This window comes from Colius striatus, chromosome 20 (genome assembly GCF_028858725.1).
Source record: "Colius striatus isolate bColStr4 chromosome 20, bColStr4.1.hap1, whole genome shotgun sequence".
NCBI lineage: Eukaryota > Metazoa > Chordata > Aves > Coliiformes > Coliidae > Colius > Colius striatus.
Window position 1 is genome coordinate 6,090,574 of NC_084778.1, and position 13,257 is coordinate 6,103,830.

General features: G+C 40.1%; 1 protein-coding gene across 10 annotated transcripts in view; it reads left to right on the forward strand.

Moving 5' to 3' along the window:
* The first annotated feature begins 717 nt into the window (after nt 1-717).
* The window catches only part of USP32 (ubiquitin specific peptidase 32), a 68,776-nt gene continuing 56,236 nt past the window's right edge, over nt 718-13,257 (forward strand). For 8 of the 10 annotated variants that reach the window (XR_009820134.1, XR_009820137.1, XR_009820135.1 and 5 more), the window contains exon 1: nt 722-938. Coding sequence is in view for 4 of the 10 variants with exons in the window: in XM_062012602.1 (XP_061868586.1) it covers nt 881-938 (58 nt within the window). In the remaining 6 variants the exon portion in view is untranslated. Of the gene's footprint in view, nt 939-13,257 lie in introns of all 10 variants that reach the window. The other 2 variants (XR_009820139.1, XM_062012607.1) reach the window with 1 other exon arrangement.

The window sequence follows — 13,257 nt, forward strand, 5'->3', positions numbered from 1 at the left end:
TCTGTGCAGGAAAAATCCTTGGAATGAGCTGCCCTTGGAAATCAATGTTTTCTTTCAAGGTCCTTATTTTCTGGGTATGTTACCAGGCTTAATGCTATAACAAAGTCATTTGGGCAATCCTCCCATTCTCCAGCAGTATGGGACTGAATACTAAAAGCAAACAGGCTCAAAAGCAGCAACGGACCACCGTATTTTTCATCCTTTACAGTTTAGTCCGTGTTTCAGACATTGAAAAGATACGTTCGGGTGCCAGGAACTTCCTCATGTAACCCCGTGTTTGCAGTACTTGTCCTGAGGGGACTTTGTGCGGTGAGCCGCGCTCCCCTGGGAGCTAGGAGAAGGGCTGAAGGGCCGAGGCGCAGGGTGCAGACCCAGGGCTCGCCCTGTCGAAGGGGAGAGAAGCCGCTCAGCGTCTGCGCACCTCCCCCTTAGTTCGCGAATGCCCAGTGTTGAAGTGTGTGTGGCAGGGCCGTGCTTTTCCTCACACGCCCCTCCTCCGGCCGCAGGCCCGAGCTGCTGAGGGGAGGGCGGGCGGCTGCTGCCGCGTCACGTGACGCGCGGCGCTCCTCTGTGGCGGGAGGGGCGCGAGAGCGACGGGCGCGCGCGGCGTCCGTTAGGCGGCGCCCAGGGAAAGGCGGGGGGGGGGGGGGGCGGTGGAGTCGGACCATAACAGTCCTCCCCCGTCACGTGACGCGGCGGGCGGGCGCCTCACGTGACCCGCCATGGAGGCGGCGGCGGGTAGGGCGCGCGGCCGCCTCCTCGCCCCGGCCCGCCCCGCCCCCCCCCGCTTGCGCCCTGTGCTCCGGAGTCGTTAACGGCGCAGCGCGGGCTCCGCGGCGCCGAGCCGGCCGGCGGGGGAGGCCATGGACTGAGGGTCATCATGGGCGCCAAGGAGTCCCGCATCGGCTTCCTCAGCTACGACGAAGCCCTGCGCAGGGGTGAGGGTGGAGGGTATGGAGGGGGGGGAATGCGGAGCGAGCTCGGTGGGGCTTGGAGGGGGCGCGACGGGCCTGTGGAGAGGAGGGGCGGCTGTGAGAGGGGGCTCCGCTCGGCCCCTGTCAGCGGGCGGCGGAGAGGCGGTGTCTGGTGGCTCTTCGCACCACCATGACAGACCCCGGCGCGGAGGCACTTGCGCCGTTCCTCTGCCTCAGGCTCATTCCCCGCCCCCTTCCTTCCCCCCTCCCCCCTCAAATCTATTTATTTATTTTTTTATTTATTTATTTCCTTTCTCTTAATAATGGGGCCTGGGCAGCACCCTCGGGGAGGATCTGCTCTCCTGGCCGCCTCCACGCCTTGGCGGCGATCGCCCGTGGCCCTCGGTGCTGCCCGTCCCGCTCGCGGTGTTCAGCCCTCAGCCAGGCGGGGAGGGGCAGAGGCACCCAGCGGGCGCTGATGCCGCCAGACCCTCCCGCTCGTCTCGCAGCCCTTGGCCTTGCCTGTCGCTTGCCAGCTCTCCTAGTTACCCTGGAAAACGGCGTTGGGAAATCCTACCATCCCGATGTGACAGGACTGGCTGCGCTGCTTCTCTCCCAGCGCTGCCTGTCATCTCGGGGATTTCTCATCTTTTCCTGTTTACTTGCTGCTGTCCGTGATAGAAAGCATGCATCTCTAGGTTGAAAGATGGATATAGCTTGTGTGGTTTATGAAATATGTTGCTCTTTTCGTCCATTTCTGCAGTAGTCGTGGAGAATTTAAAGAGGAACTAGTGAAGGGAAAACATAAACAAGCTAAATACTGACTACTTGCAGCTGCAGGGCTCCAAGGCGACAGGCAAGCTACACCCTGTCAGCTACCTTGCTCTAGAACTGATATCCAAGTCCAAGGACAAAGAGGGACAGTAATTTTCAACAGTCAATGGTTTGCAGGGAGTATAGCTTTTTATTATTGCTGCTGTATTGTACATTCATGTGATGTGGTACTGACAGTTAAAGCAGTTCACCTGTTTGATATTTAAGGCATTGATAAAATTTGTAAGCTCAAACCAGTACACAACTGCCCTTTTTATTTCTACCTGTACCTGAGAAGCATGAAGTGATTGATGAGGGAAAGCTGAGAGGAAACATTGAGTGTTAATTGAAGGAGAAACAAATTAATGTGAAGTGGGATTTTTATTAAGTATTTTGGGTTTTTTTAACTATAGAGCCTGTGAGGGATGCCATATCAAATAGGAAACAGAGCAACATACTGTCAAGCAGGAGAAAGAAACATGTGACTCAAACTCACTTTCATTATGGGTTTTAATTGTAACAGTCTTGAAGAATTTCACTTCTAGTGAAAGTATAGGAAGTCATTAAAAGCGTTGGTGTAGGTATTTTTAGAGGAATTGGAGTCATACATGTAGCTTGGTAGAGATGTGAAGCTGAATGTAACAGGAAGTGTTTGATATGAGCTCTTTGGTAGCAAATACACTTGTTGGTCAAGATGAGTATTCCAAAGTTTGTGTATAAGAAAAAACATTTTTGAATGCTAAAGTGAGATTTAAACTTGTATACTGCTCCAAAATCTAGGAAGTTGATTTGGATGTTTTATAATTAAAAGTTTCCTTGAACTAAAAACACGATTGATGGGTTTTTTTAAGTTATTTAAAATTATTTCTTGCACAGTGAATACAATATTTTTCTTTGATGTTATTCAATCTGTATGAGGAATTTAATACTGTTGTTCTGTAGGAGAACAGGAAGGTTGATTTAGGCTCTCTAATATAAATCGATGTTTTGCTAAGTAACTATGTTGTTTGCTTAACCAGTGAATCATTGTATGCATAAAACAGGCTAGTTATCAAAACATTATTTGTTAGACCATTCCTACTTGTGCAGAGCCACACTGGTACTTGTGGCATTTCTGTGGATACCACCAGCAAACAATGATAATGGATAAACACAAGCATTAAACAGAGAAAGACAAATATATTTATGTCCAATTAGCTCTGCCTTCTCCGACATTGTGTCCTGGTCGCTAAATGCCAAGGAAGTTTTATGTTAGGTGATGTTGTATAAGTTCTTCAGCTGTGAATCCTTCGTATGTAATCAATAGTGGTTAACTTTCCTTGTAGGAGCAGTAATCATTCAGAAAGTTGTGGTCGTATTTTTGAGGCAGTACTTTTCGGTTATTCAGAGTATCTGTAAAAATGCGATGAGTGCCGCTGGTTCTGTGAGCTTCAGAAAATACGACTGACGTTTTAAGTTGTGAATGTCCACGGCTGTCTTCAATCGCAATTCCACTCTGGGAGTAACCAAAGGTTGTGAAGGTGAGGAGAGTTTTTGTGGTTAAACACTCACAATATAAATAACTGTAGCTAAAATATAACTTCTATTCAAGGAGATGAAAATGTGAGAGCAGCCTGGTGTGAGTGGCCTTCTTCACCTTTGAGCATGAGATAGGACTGCAACTTGAATTTTTTTTCCTGTTCGTTGGCACAGAGAGCTGACTGCACTGTGGGTGACGTGGCCATGTGAATGGGCATGATGAAGCTGTCTTGTCTAGCAGTGCAGGTCACACTGAGTCTTGTTAGTCTCCCTTTTTCTCCTCATGCCCTGTAAAATCTGCATCCGTTGTGCAGTTTGGGAATGAAAAGTAAGGGATGCTCTTTTACACATCTTATTCTGAATATTGCCAAATTAGATAGAGTCATCTAATTTATAGTATTCAGAGGCACTACTTTGCCTGTTGCCGTGAAAAAGGTATGGGTTTTGAACTAGTGATGAGAGCTCTTCCTGACTGTAGACCTCCTTTTGAGGATTTCTTTGTAAGGAGATGAAATGCATGGACAAGTCATTACAGATGAAGTGTAAACAGTGCTTCATTTCAAACTGAGCATCAGATTATTGGTTATTTTCTCAAACTGAGTTTATGATGGTTTAAACTGGTCATGTTTGTTGCTTTTTTTTTCTTAGCCCTAAGCTCCAACAGCAACTTCTGAAGGCGGTGCCACGAGTCGGGCAGGCTTGCCTAGCCCAGTCAGTATCCCATTTTGGTTTGATGCTTTTTTTCAGCGTGTGCCTCTAATTCCTGACTCCTCTGCTACCATTCTGTTCACTAGGCTGACTGGCTGCTCACTCTTTCTGAGAAGTGCCTAGTATTAGACCTTGCCTTTTGCCAAGGAGGTAGCACTCTAAAGCCTGCCATATCTTTTATTTGTTCTGCTGGCAGCCTTGACACCCAGTTCCTTAAAGGACTCTCTTCAGGCCAGGAAAACTTTTTAAAAGGAAGGACTTTCTATTGCTGTTAGCTCGTACCCAGCAGCTATTGCATTGTCTTATCTTGTGTCCAGAATATTTTAGTAAAGATTCCCCAGGAAAGAGATGGCTATGTGGTATTGGTGGCCCATTTCTTTCATATCTCTAAGGACTGTAATTTTCAATGACTGTTAATGTGTTCTATTTAAGTAACTTTCTGAATATAATGGCAGAAATTAGTGTAAATTTATGAAGGTATTTGAAAATGATGAGATTATAGAATCTATAGTCAGAGTTTTTGTGAAAGATGCTTAGAGCAGGCCATGCGAACTCTGGCTAAATATGCTAAATATTGTCAGATAACCACTTAAACAAAAGAAATTAGTGAATAATAATAGATCTGTCAAATGTGTGCCAGAGAGGAAGGCGTGGTTTTCTTTCTGCTTAAGGAAAGGTAAAATTTTTATTGCATGTAGCTGCCACAACATCAACGTGGTCTGTCAGGATACTGTTTGGCGAAATAAATGGCTCCTAGTACATCCTTCTCATTTCATTTTATTTCATGCACAATGATCTCTTGAGAAAAAGAGCAAAAAGAAAGAAATAGTGCCATCTTTAAAAATGTGCCTGCAGTTAAAATGCCAGCTAATACTGAGACAAAACTTGCAGGTTTTCAATTTCACAGGGTTTGCCTCTGGAGAGGTCATGAAATAGCAGTTTTTGAAGACAGTTGTCTGTCCTGATTGTGTATCTCAAAGATGCTACCAGTTGGAGAATAAAAAGCCTATCAAAGCAATGGAAACTCACTTTAATCCCCAATAAGATTAGTTAGTATGCTTTCCACTAAGAACTGATGTTGTGTGATGGGCAGATGATAAATCTTGCCTAGTGACCTTTTTTGATTGAATTTGAAAAAGAATCACATTTGTTGCATTTAAATCAAGGCATATATATCTGTTGTCTTAGAATTAACATCCTTCAGCATACAGATGTAATAAATGATGACAAAAGGACGATGGAGAACTAGTGCGAATCATCTATTTGAGGTTTTCTTGATTTCAGCCTGGTGACAAAATCCATGAACTCAGCCTTTGAGCCCATAGAAGGCTACTTTTTATTACTGCAGGCTATGAAATTTACTTTTTAAATCCCACATGCATTTTTCAGGAAAAAAAAATAATCAGGGAACCATTTCGGTGGTTTATTCTCTTCTTTCTAAATCCCACAGTGGTAATTGTTCTACTCTCTTTTATCTTGTATCTGAAAAAAACAGGGCTTGAAGTGGTAGGTGACTGTTCTTTGGGATGTGTTGTTTCCTAGGGGTGTAAACCCATGTCCTGCTGTTTAAGGAGCTCTGGGTTTTCAGATTCATGTGATGAAAATGCCTAGATCTCTCTCTGCCTTCTGCTTTTCTTTTAGCTATCAGAATGAATAGGTTCCACTGTTGAAACAATCTAGATTATATAGCAAGACTTGTTATGTCAGCTGGTATTTGATGGCTCTAAGGCCCTGTCATATGATTAAAGCAGGTATGAATGCATAGCTTCACACTTCCTGTTTATAAATCTGTAGAGCTGCAAGTAGTTGCTCAAATTCACAGAGCAGTAATTATTTCACAACTTTGTCATTCAGTTCTGATGCTTGTTTTGGAAGGATATCTCAGTATTCTCTGCTCCATGTACACTACAGTGCATTCAGGGAATTCTAGTTGAACTTCCATAAACTGATGAAGAGAGACTACTACTAGAAGAGAGATTATTTATCTGTAATTCTATATCTGCTAAATTGCAGTGGCCACTTTTGTTTTCTTCAGGTTCCAAGTTTAGAGAAGTGTACTCAGTGGTTTTCAACCTCTTCTTACTTGTAACTGCCCAAGTTATTTCCTATTGGAAATGAGGAACATTTGTATAGTGAACTTAAGTCAGCTAAAAGTTAAGTTTCCTTTCCTGAGATGCCTTTTTGGCCTTTAGAAGTTCTTTAAGAAATACAAGTTGAAAACATGAATTAGAGGAAAATGTTGCCTTCTGGTTCTGCTTCTGTGAATGCAGTGGTTCTGAAGGAGCTGATCACGTACCTTTTAGGAGGTTTTTAGTAGTTCTTAGATGGTTCCCGAGTCCAGCTGTACCAAGCATGACAGTATCTTGGTTAGTGTGCAGATGTTGAATGTGCACACGGTGATCTAAGTGGTAAAAGAGAATTTAAGAATGTAGGCATTCCATAAACAAGAAACAGTTGAACATCTTCTAGCAAAAAGCCCTCAAAACCTCAAAATAAGATTCAGTAAAGGTTGGGAGTCCTCTGGTTTCTCACTTCAATAGGTGAATCATATCTCTATATAGCCATCTCAATATTAGATGCATTTTTGTTCTGTCAGCATGTTACCAGAGATTCAAATCAAAGCAGTCAGGAAAGCTGCCAAATGAGCTTAAATAGGTAATATCATTCCAACCCTGGTGGCTGGAAGTTAAAGGATAAGCTGAACAAATCCTCATTTTGAGTGTTAAACTTGATATAAGCTAAAAGTACACTATCAGGCAATTATAAACATAATATATTTTCTTCTACTGATGTAGACTACAATTGAGGGCTTAGAACATTTGTTTTATAGGTATGTGCCTATATATCTGCTCATATAACTGTCGCTTGTTCTGCTTTATTTCTTGTATTTTAATCAATAACATCAGTTATTCTCATGGTCACCTTTTTCTAATCAGTTTCTGATTTTTTACTTCTGTATCAGTAGGCCTTTTTTGTAGTTATTTTTAAATATACATGCCCAGAGAAAGTTGTAGAACTTTCATCCTTGGAGGTTTTCAAGACCTGGCTGGACAAAGCCTGCCACAAGCAGGCTTGAGTTCAGTGTTGACCCAGTTTCAAGTGCAGGGTTGAACTAGGTGACCTCCTGAGATACTTTGCATCCTGACAGGTTCTATTAAATATTTTTGTTCATGTTGAATTTTATGTAACATCAGGATCCTAAATCTACAAAACAGTGTCCTGCAGAGAAGAAGAAAGACAGGCAAAAAGAGAAACTAGTAGAGTTTTCAAAATTATATGAAGCATCTCTAATGAAATGTGAAAGAAAAATACCAAAGAAGAGGGCTTCTTGACTACTGTTGTGTTTGACCTGTAACAATATCAGGCTTTCTGGCTGCTGGCACTGCGGGAGAAATGAGTAAAACAACCGCACCCCCTTTCTTCTGTTCAATGGGAAGCTAACCTACTGTCTCATTTCATAAAATAAGAAAGACAATCAGTTCTTTAGTACTCAAAAAAGTGAAATCAAATGCAAGAAATGGGCCTATGAAGGGCTGACAAGCATTGTGAGAATAAAAAAGAACAGCGTTAGCAAGTAATATGATTAGTTGAGGCATGATATGTCTGTGTAATTCTATAAATTAAGATTATTGTACAACTGCTGCATGGGATAGGATTGATTCTGATTTTTCTGTATTTGAAAAAAAACTCCAAGTGTTATTAATACATTTTAAAAAGAAGACTATGGAGTAAATTTTTTGTTAGATTGTGAAATCATACATTAATTCTTAATGATCTGATATATGGGGAATGCCATGTAGGTCTGGTGAGTTGTATGTCCTTGAGCTTTTATCATGGTGTCTGTATGACTTAGCTACTAATGATTTTTCAAATAATCCTGCTGGTTTTGGTCCAAGAAAAAAATCAAAATAGAGTGAGCATACAGAAAAGAAATGGAGGAGGAGTAGAGTAAGTGTTACATTTTGTTTCTGTCCACTGACCAAGTTGTTTCAAGGACTGTTGTAAACTGGAGGTACCCGTTTGGGTTTTTCAGGGCCTATTTTACTGCTGCTGATGGAGGGACTGGAAGTGCACCAAGGAGTATTTGGTTTCTCAGTATGGAGCCTTAGGGAGCCAGGTACTCACGGACACTTATGAAGTGAGGTTGTGTTTGTGATGAGTAGAAGAACCACAAGAGTTATTCTGCCTATCCTTGACAGATAAGCCTTTCCCATTGTAATAAGCGTGGAGTTTGCTATCCACTTATTTACTGCACCCTGAGTAGCTTGCAGTACTAAACTATTTGGTGACAACTTACAGAATTATTTTGAATAACATGTGGAACTTGGTGTTCAGTGGAGGCTACTCAGGAGCACACACTGTTTGATTTGAACTGTCCAGCCTCTCTTTACATGAGTTGCAGTTGGGTGTTGACTGCTAACTGGATTCTGCAAGGAACATCCAGCAAGATGGAAAGTGTGATGAAGATGCAGGTCTTTTGAGTCCTCCATACGTGCTTTCAGACCTGCATTTTACAGTCTAGTTTTTGGTATTGTTCATAATAAAGCCGATGATTTCCTAGCTTAAGTTTCTCTGTAGGAAAGTAAGTTCTGGAGGTTAATTCTAAATCAGACTTTCAATTTTTAAGTATTTTAAAAACAAGTTATTTCTTAATTTGCTATATTGCTTGAAGCAGTTGCTTGTTCATACTTAGTATGAATTATAGCAAGTGTCCATGTGATATTTGCAGTATTGAAGAACTACAAAAAGCATCTGTAACATTTCATTTTCATATGAAAAGGTCATTTACATAATGAGACGATGAAGCCTTTGGGCAAAGATGAATGTAGAAGAAAAATCCATTAAGGTAGTTTCTGCCTAAGAGTTTTAAAGAGTCTAATTCGCAAAACTGTGAATACCACATTATTGCTAGCACTTATTGGAATAAAAATACCTTGCTTGCCTAAAAAGTGGCAAAATTCTAACAAACATTGTCTTTTGTGAATTTTGTCAGGGATGTCTTACTTTTGTTAGTGATGACTGTGTGTGTATAGCTTAAGTGTTTTCAGCTTAGCTATGTAATAATACTTAGCTCTTTTTTTTACATATTAATTTGACACCTCTGAGAAGTGGGTTTTTTATGAGGTAACGTTTACCGTTGAGCAGGGCTGATGTAGTCTTTATAGGTGGGGATAAGTCTTTAAAGAGTTTTATCACTTCTAACTGCAGTTTTATTAAACTGGTGCAAAAGCACTCGTGGATTTCTGATTCTTTATGAGGTCTTGGTTTGAAACAAAATGTCTGCATGTAATCTTTGTAGTGATTCACCAAATCTATTTAAAATCTAATGCAAGTTGTTATCAGTCATAGCATTTTTCTGTGTAGATCATTAAGTCATCCATTACCACGACAATTTAAAAGAAAGTTCTTCGTTGTTTTAGGGTAATGCCACCACGGCAATCTTTGTTCCTTGGTTAATAAACCTAATTGTTTAACAAAATTATCTTCTTTTTAAAACATGGTAAAATTTGCCCCAACACTTTTGTTTGGTTTTGAGGCAAAATGGGCTATGCCTGAGAGAATTTAGACATATGATATCAAGACATATGATATCAAGACATATGATTTAGACAAGTGATATCAAGGCAGTTTGTAATCACCAACGTTTATTTCCCATTGTGCACATTATTTAATGTAAAAATTGTGAAAGCACTGAACTACTCACCTGAATCATTCCCTCCATTACAGTCGTTAGGTGTCACAAGTAGGGTGACTTGGCACATCAAGGGACATGCTGATCTCTCTGGTGGTTAAATCCTCCCCTGCCTTCTCCTTTTAGCCTATCACAACACTCTCACAAGCCTCTCCTGTCCCATGGCAATGTGCTGATGAGACACATGACTCATTCTGTTTACCATGTGGTGTATTTGGGACAAAATAGCCATCTCTTCTGGAATGATATTTGTAAGCTGCAGAGAGTGACATGTTCACTAATGTGGTAAGGTGGAGGGCACTGCAGAACGTAGAGATTCTCTGGGACAAGGATGCTACTGAAACTTAACAGGACAGACCTTTACTCATAATGACTAATGCCGGACAAACTGGATGCAGGAGAAGCAGAAATACCATTTGGCTTTATGCATTGCCATGCAATTCAATTTTAACTTTTTGAATGGTTTGAAGCAGTCAGACATTCTCTACCTTAAAAAAGGTATTTGGCTTCTGTTCTGGTCATATTCTCTGCAGGTGCTTGTCATGAGCCACAGAAAAAGGTAGTTTAGCGTAGAACTGCTCTGGAGCAAGACAACCCCATCAGTCATCAGCATGCCATACAACCTTCTAACTATCAACTACAAAGGGAAACCAAAGCTATACTTTTCAGTGTCTTGTATAACATTTATTTTGATGATTGGTTTTTTTTAGTGTCCAAATCCTTTGAAGCTGTTTCGCTTAGTTTAGAGGCTGAATTGGACCTAAACGTTGTAAGAGGCAATGTCACCAGGCCAAAGTGAGAAATAATTACATTCCATATAAAAAGGTATTTTTTATCCTTTAAAAATAAAACCTATTACAAGCACTCTTGAATTTTCCTTTATGAATTGTGGGTTTTATTCACATTGTGCCTATCTTGTTAGTGGATCTTTCGGTTGCCATCCACTGATAATTTAGTTTCATGGTACATATTTAATATAAAATGTATACTTACATTTCTTTTGTGTTTTGGATTGATATTCCTTATCTTAATTTGTAGTGATAATGAAAATACCCAGTTTTTGCCCTGTAGAGGACTGCTTTGGCAGTGAACTGAAATGCTTTAATAGGTAGATGCTGCTGTCTCAGTGGAATTCTACCAGCGATCACAAGACTGATGTGGTTGGATTTTTTTTACAGTTGTTATAAATGATCAATTTTACTGCATTAGTTGACAAAACTTGTTCTTTTAAAAGTTCTGAAACCTTGAATGAAAAAAATGTGGAAGAAACTCAGAAACCTAAGAATCACAGGAACTGACAGATTTAATAACTCTGTGGATATAGAGAAAAAGAACTGAAAGTATTGGGAGAGTAATTATGAGAACTTCAGTTTTGCAGACTGAATTTGTTCTAAAAATGAACTTGAACGTGGCATCATGAGTCTATTTTGGGGCTGAAGAAGCACTTCCTTTCAATCCATGTTACTAGTTGTTAGTTTTACAGAAATAAAATCTTATTCTGCACTGGAAATTTCCTAGTCTTGTAAGAAAGGGTTTTACCTTGTTTTCCAGTTAAATCCTGGGTTTTAGTTTAAAAATGAGAAAAGTGGATTTGCACTTTGTGTAGCTGAAGCAGCACTGCTTTAAGAAATAGCAGCAGCAGCAGTTAGTGTAGTCAGTGTAGCTTGCTCTGCATTCTGTGAGGATGTTGACCAAAGTTGTTATCAGCGGAAAAGCAATGTAAGATTTTTTTTTTTGGTTGCTGTTATCCAGTCTTGCAGCTAAAACCATAATTTTTCTTTTCCTAAAGAATTATAATCAATCTTTTTGCCACTAACCAATTCTCCACTTCTCTGCATCATCTGCAATTCAAAATCGCTTTGCTTTTAAAGAATACTCGTGCACGTGTCTTGTGTGACCTAATCTTTGCCTTTAAATAATGAGTAGATTGCACTAGATATGTTAAAGGAGGAAGGAACCATAATATACACTAATTCTGATATAGAAGCCTGGCTAAGTATCTGTAGAAGCCAGAGCATTACCAGAAGAGAGGTTAAAAAGCAGAATATAAAATATTTGATAAATATCTCTTAATAGAAAACATTCATAATTTATTATGTAAATGTACCACTTCTAATAGTGACTGTAATGTCCTTGGGGATATCTTGTGAGTCTCTTCAGGGACTGAGGGAGCAATTCCAACTGCTGATGCTGTTCAAGGCGTTGTAGCTCTTTGATAATAAGTCAGTCTAAAACCTTCTCTGTTCTGTGCAACATTGGACAACGTGTTTATATGAAATTCGGACAACGTGTTTATGAAATTCTGAAATTTGAGTCATCACATCAATCTAAATGGGCCAATGGCAGTAAAACTACTGGGAGAAATTTACCATCATCCCTATGGTGAAAATTACTTTAGTGATCTGCAGAAGTTTCTGAATTTTCAGGTTCTCTCAGGTTCCTTCTGTGGCTTACAGGGTAGGACTGGTAAGCATATAAAACAAGGCTCCTTTAATTCCTGAGGATATAAAATATAGGCAATAAGATTTAAGTACTCAGATGAGGGAAGGATTATTTCACTGTTGGGGCTATTATGTAGCAATTCTATCCACACTGGTCTTTTGGGAAGGGTTGTCACAGAACCTGTACTGATTAGCTTTGCTTGAAGCAAACATAATCCAAATAGAAATGTGACAGTGTGTGCCCTGATGGAGATACTTTACAGATGGATAAAACAGGCTAGTAATACTTAATGGCATTCTTTTTGAGGATGGTAACTGTGAAAAGTAAGCTCTTTGAAGATTAAAAGAGTCACATAAATGCTAAGTGTTCATGTTGCAGAAAATTGGCAAATCCTATTGTAATAACTAAATCTTCTTCCGCTCTCCGCACACAAGATGTTCAACCTTTGATATGCATGATGGTTAGGCTAATAGAACTAAGAAAAACTGCATCCCCAGGATGAGCCACTGCTACCAAAAAATACAAATTGACTGAAGAATTTTATTGTCTTTTTTAAAAAAAACAAACCAAAACTGTGTTGCTGTCGTCCCTAAATTCCTGTTCTTGGTAAATGTTGTGTTAAGACTGTTAAGTGTTTAGTGAGATGCACTGTGTAATTTGAATGGTGCTATTTTTAATACTTTGGTTATGAAAGATTCCTTAAGAGTGGATTAAGGAGTGGCAGGATTGGGTTTTTTTGTCTGTGACTTCTTCCAAAATATTCTCAAGTGGATTCCTTTTTGGTAGAGATGGGCGAGGAGGTTGTCTTTTTTTAGTCGTAGCTGGTTCGTTTATCTCAGCTGTATTTTGCAGTTTGTTCCTCCTATTTGGGGTTGTTCCTAAAAATGCTTTATATTCACTTGCACATTTTACCTTTTTGAAGCTTTTTAGTAATTGCTTTAGTTCTTGACAACTTCATAACCGCAGCCATTAAGTCACAATAAAGACTAATGAAAAAAGTAATAAAATTTCCATGTATAACTAGGATGAAGATTCCTGAGGGAAATATTGAGCAAGTGATTACAGGGAAGATAATTGTCTGGTTAGAGAATTATATGCCCTGTGAGTTTGATATGGAACCTGTAAAATTGTCACTTAAAAATCAAAATATTAGAATTATTAAAACCTGAG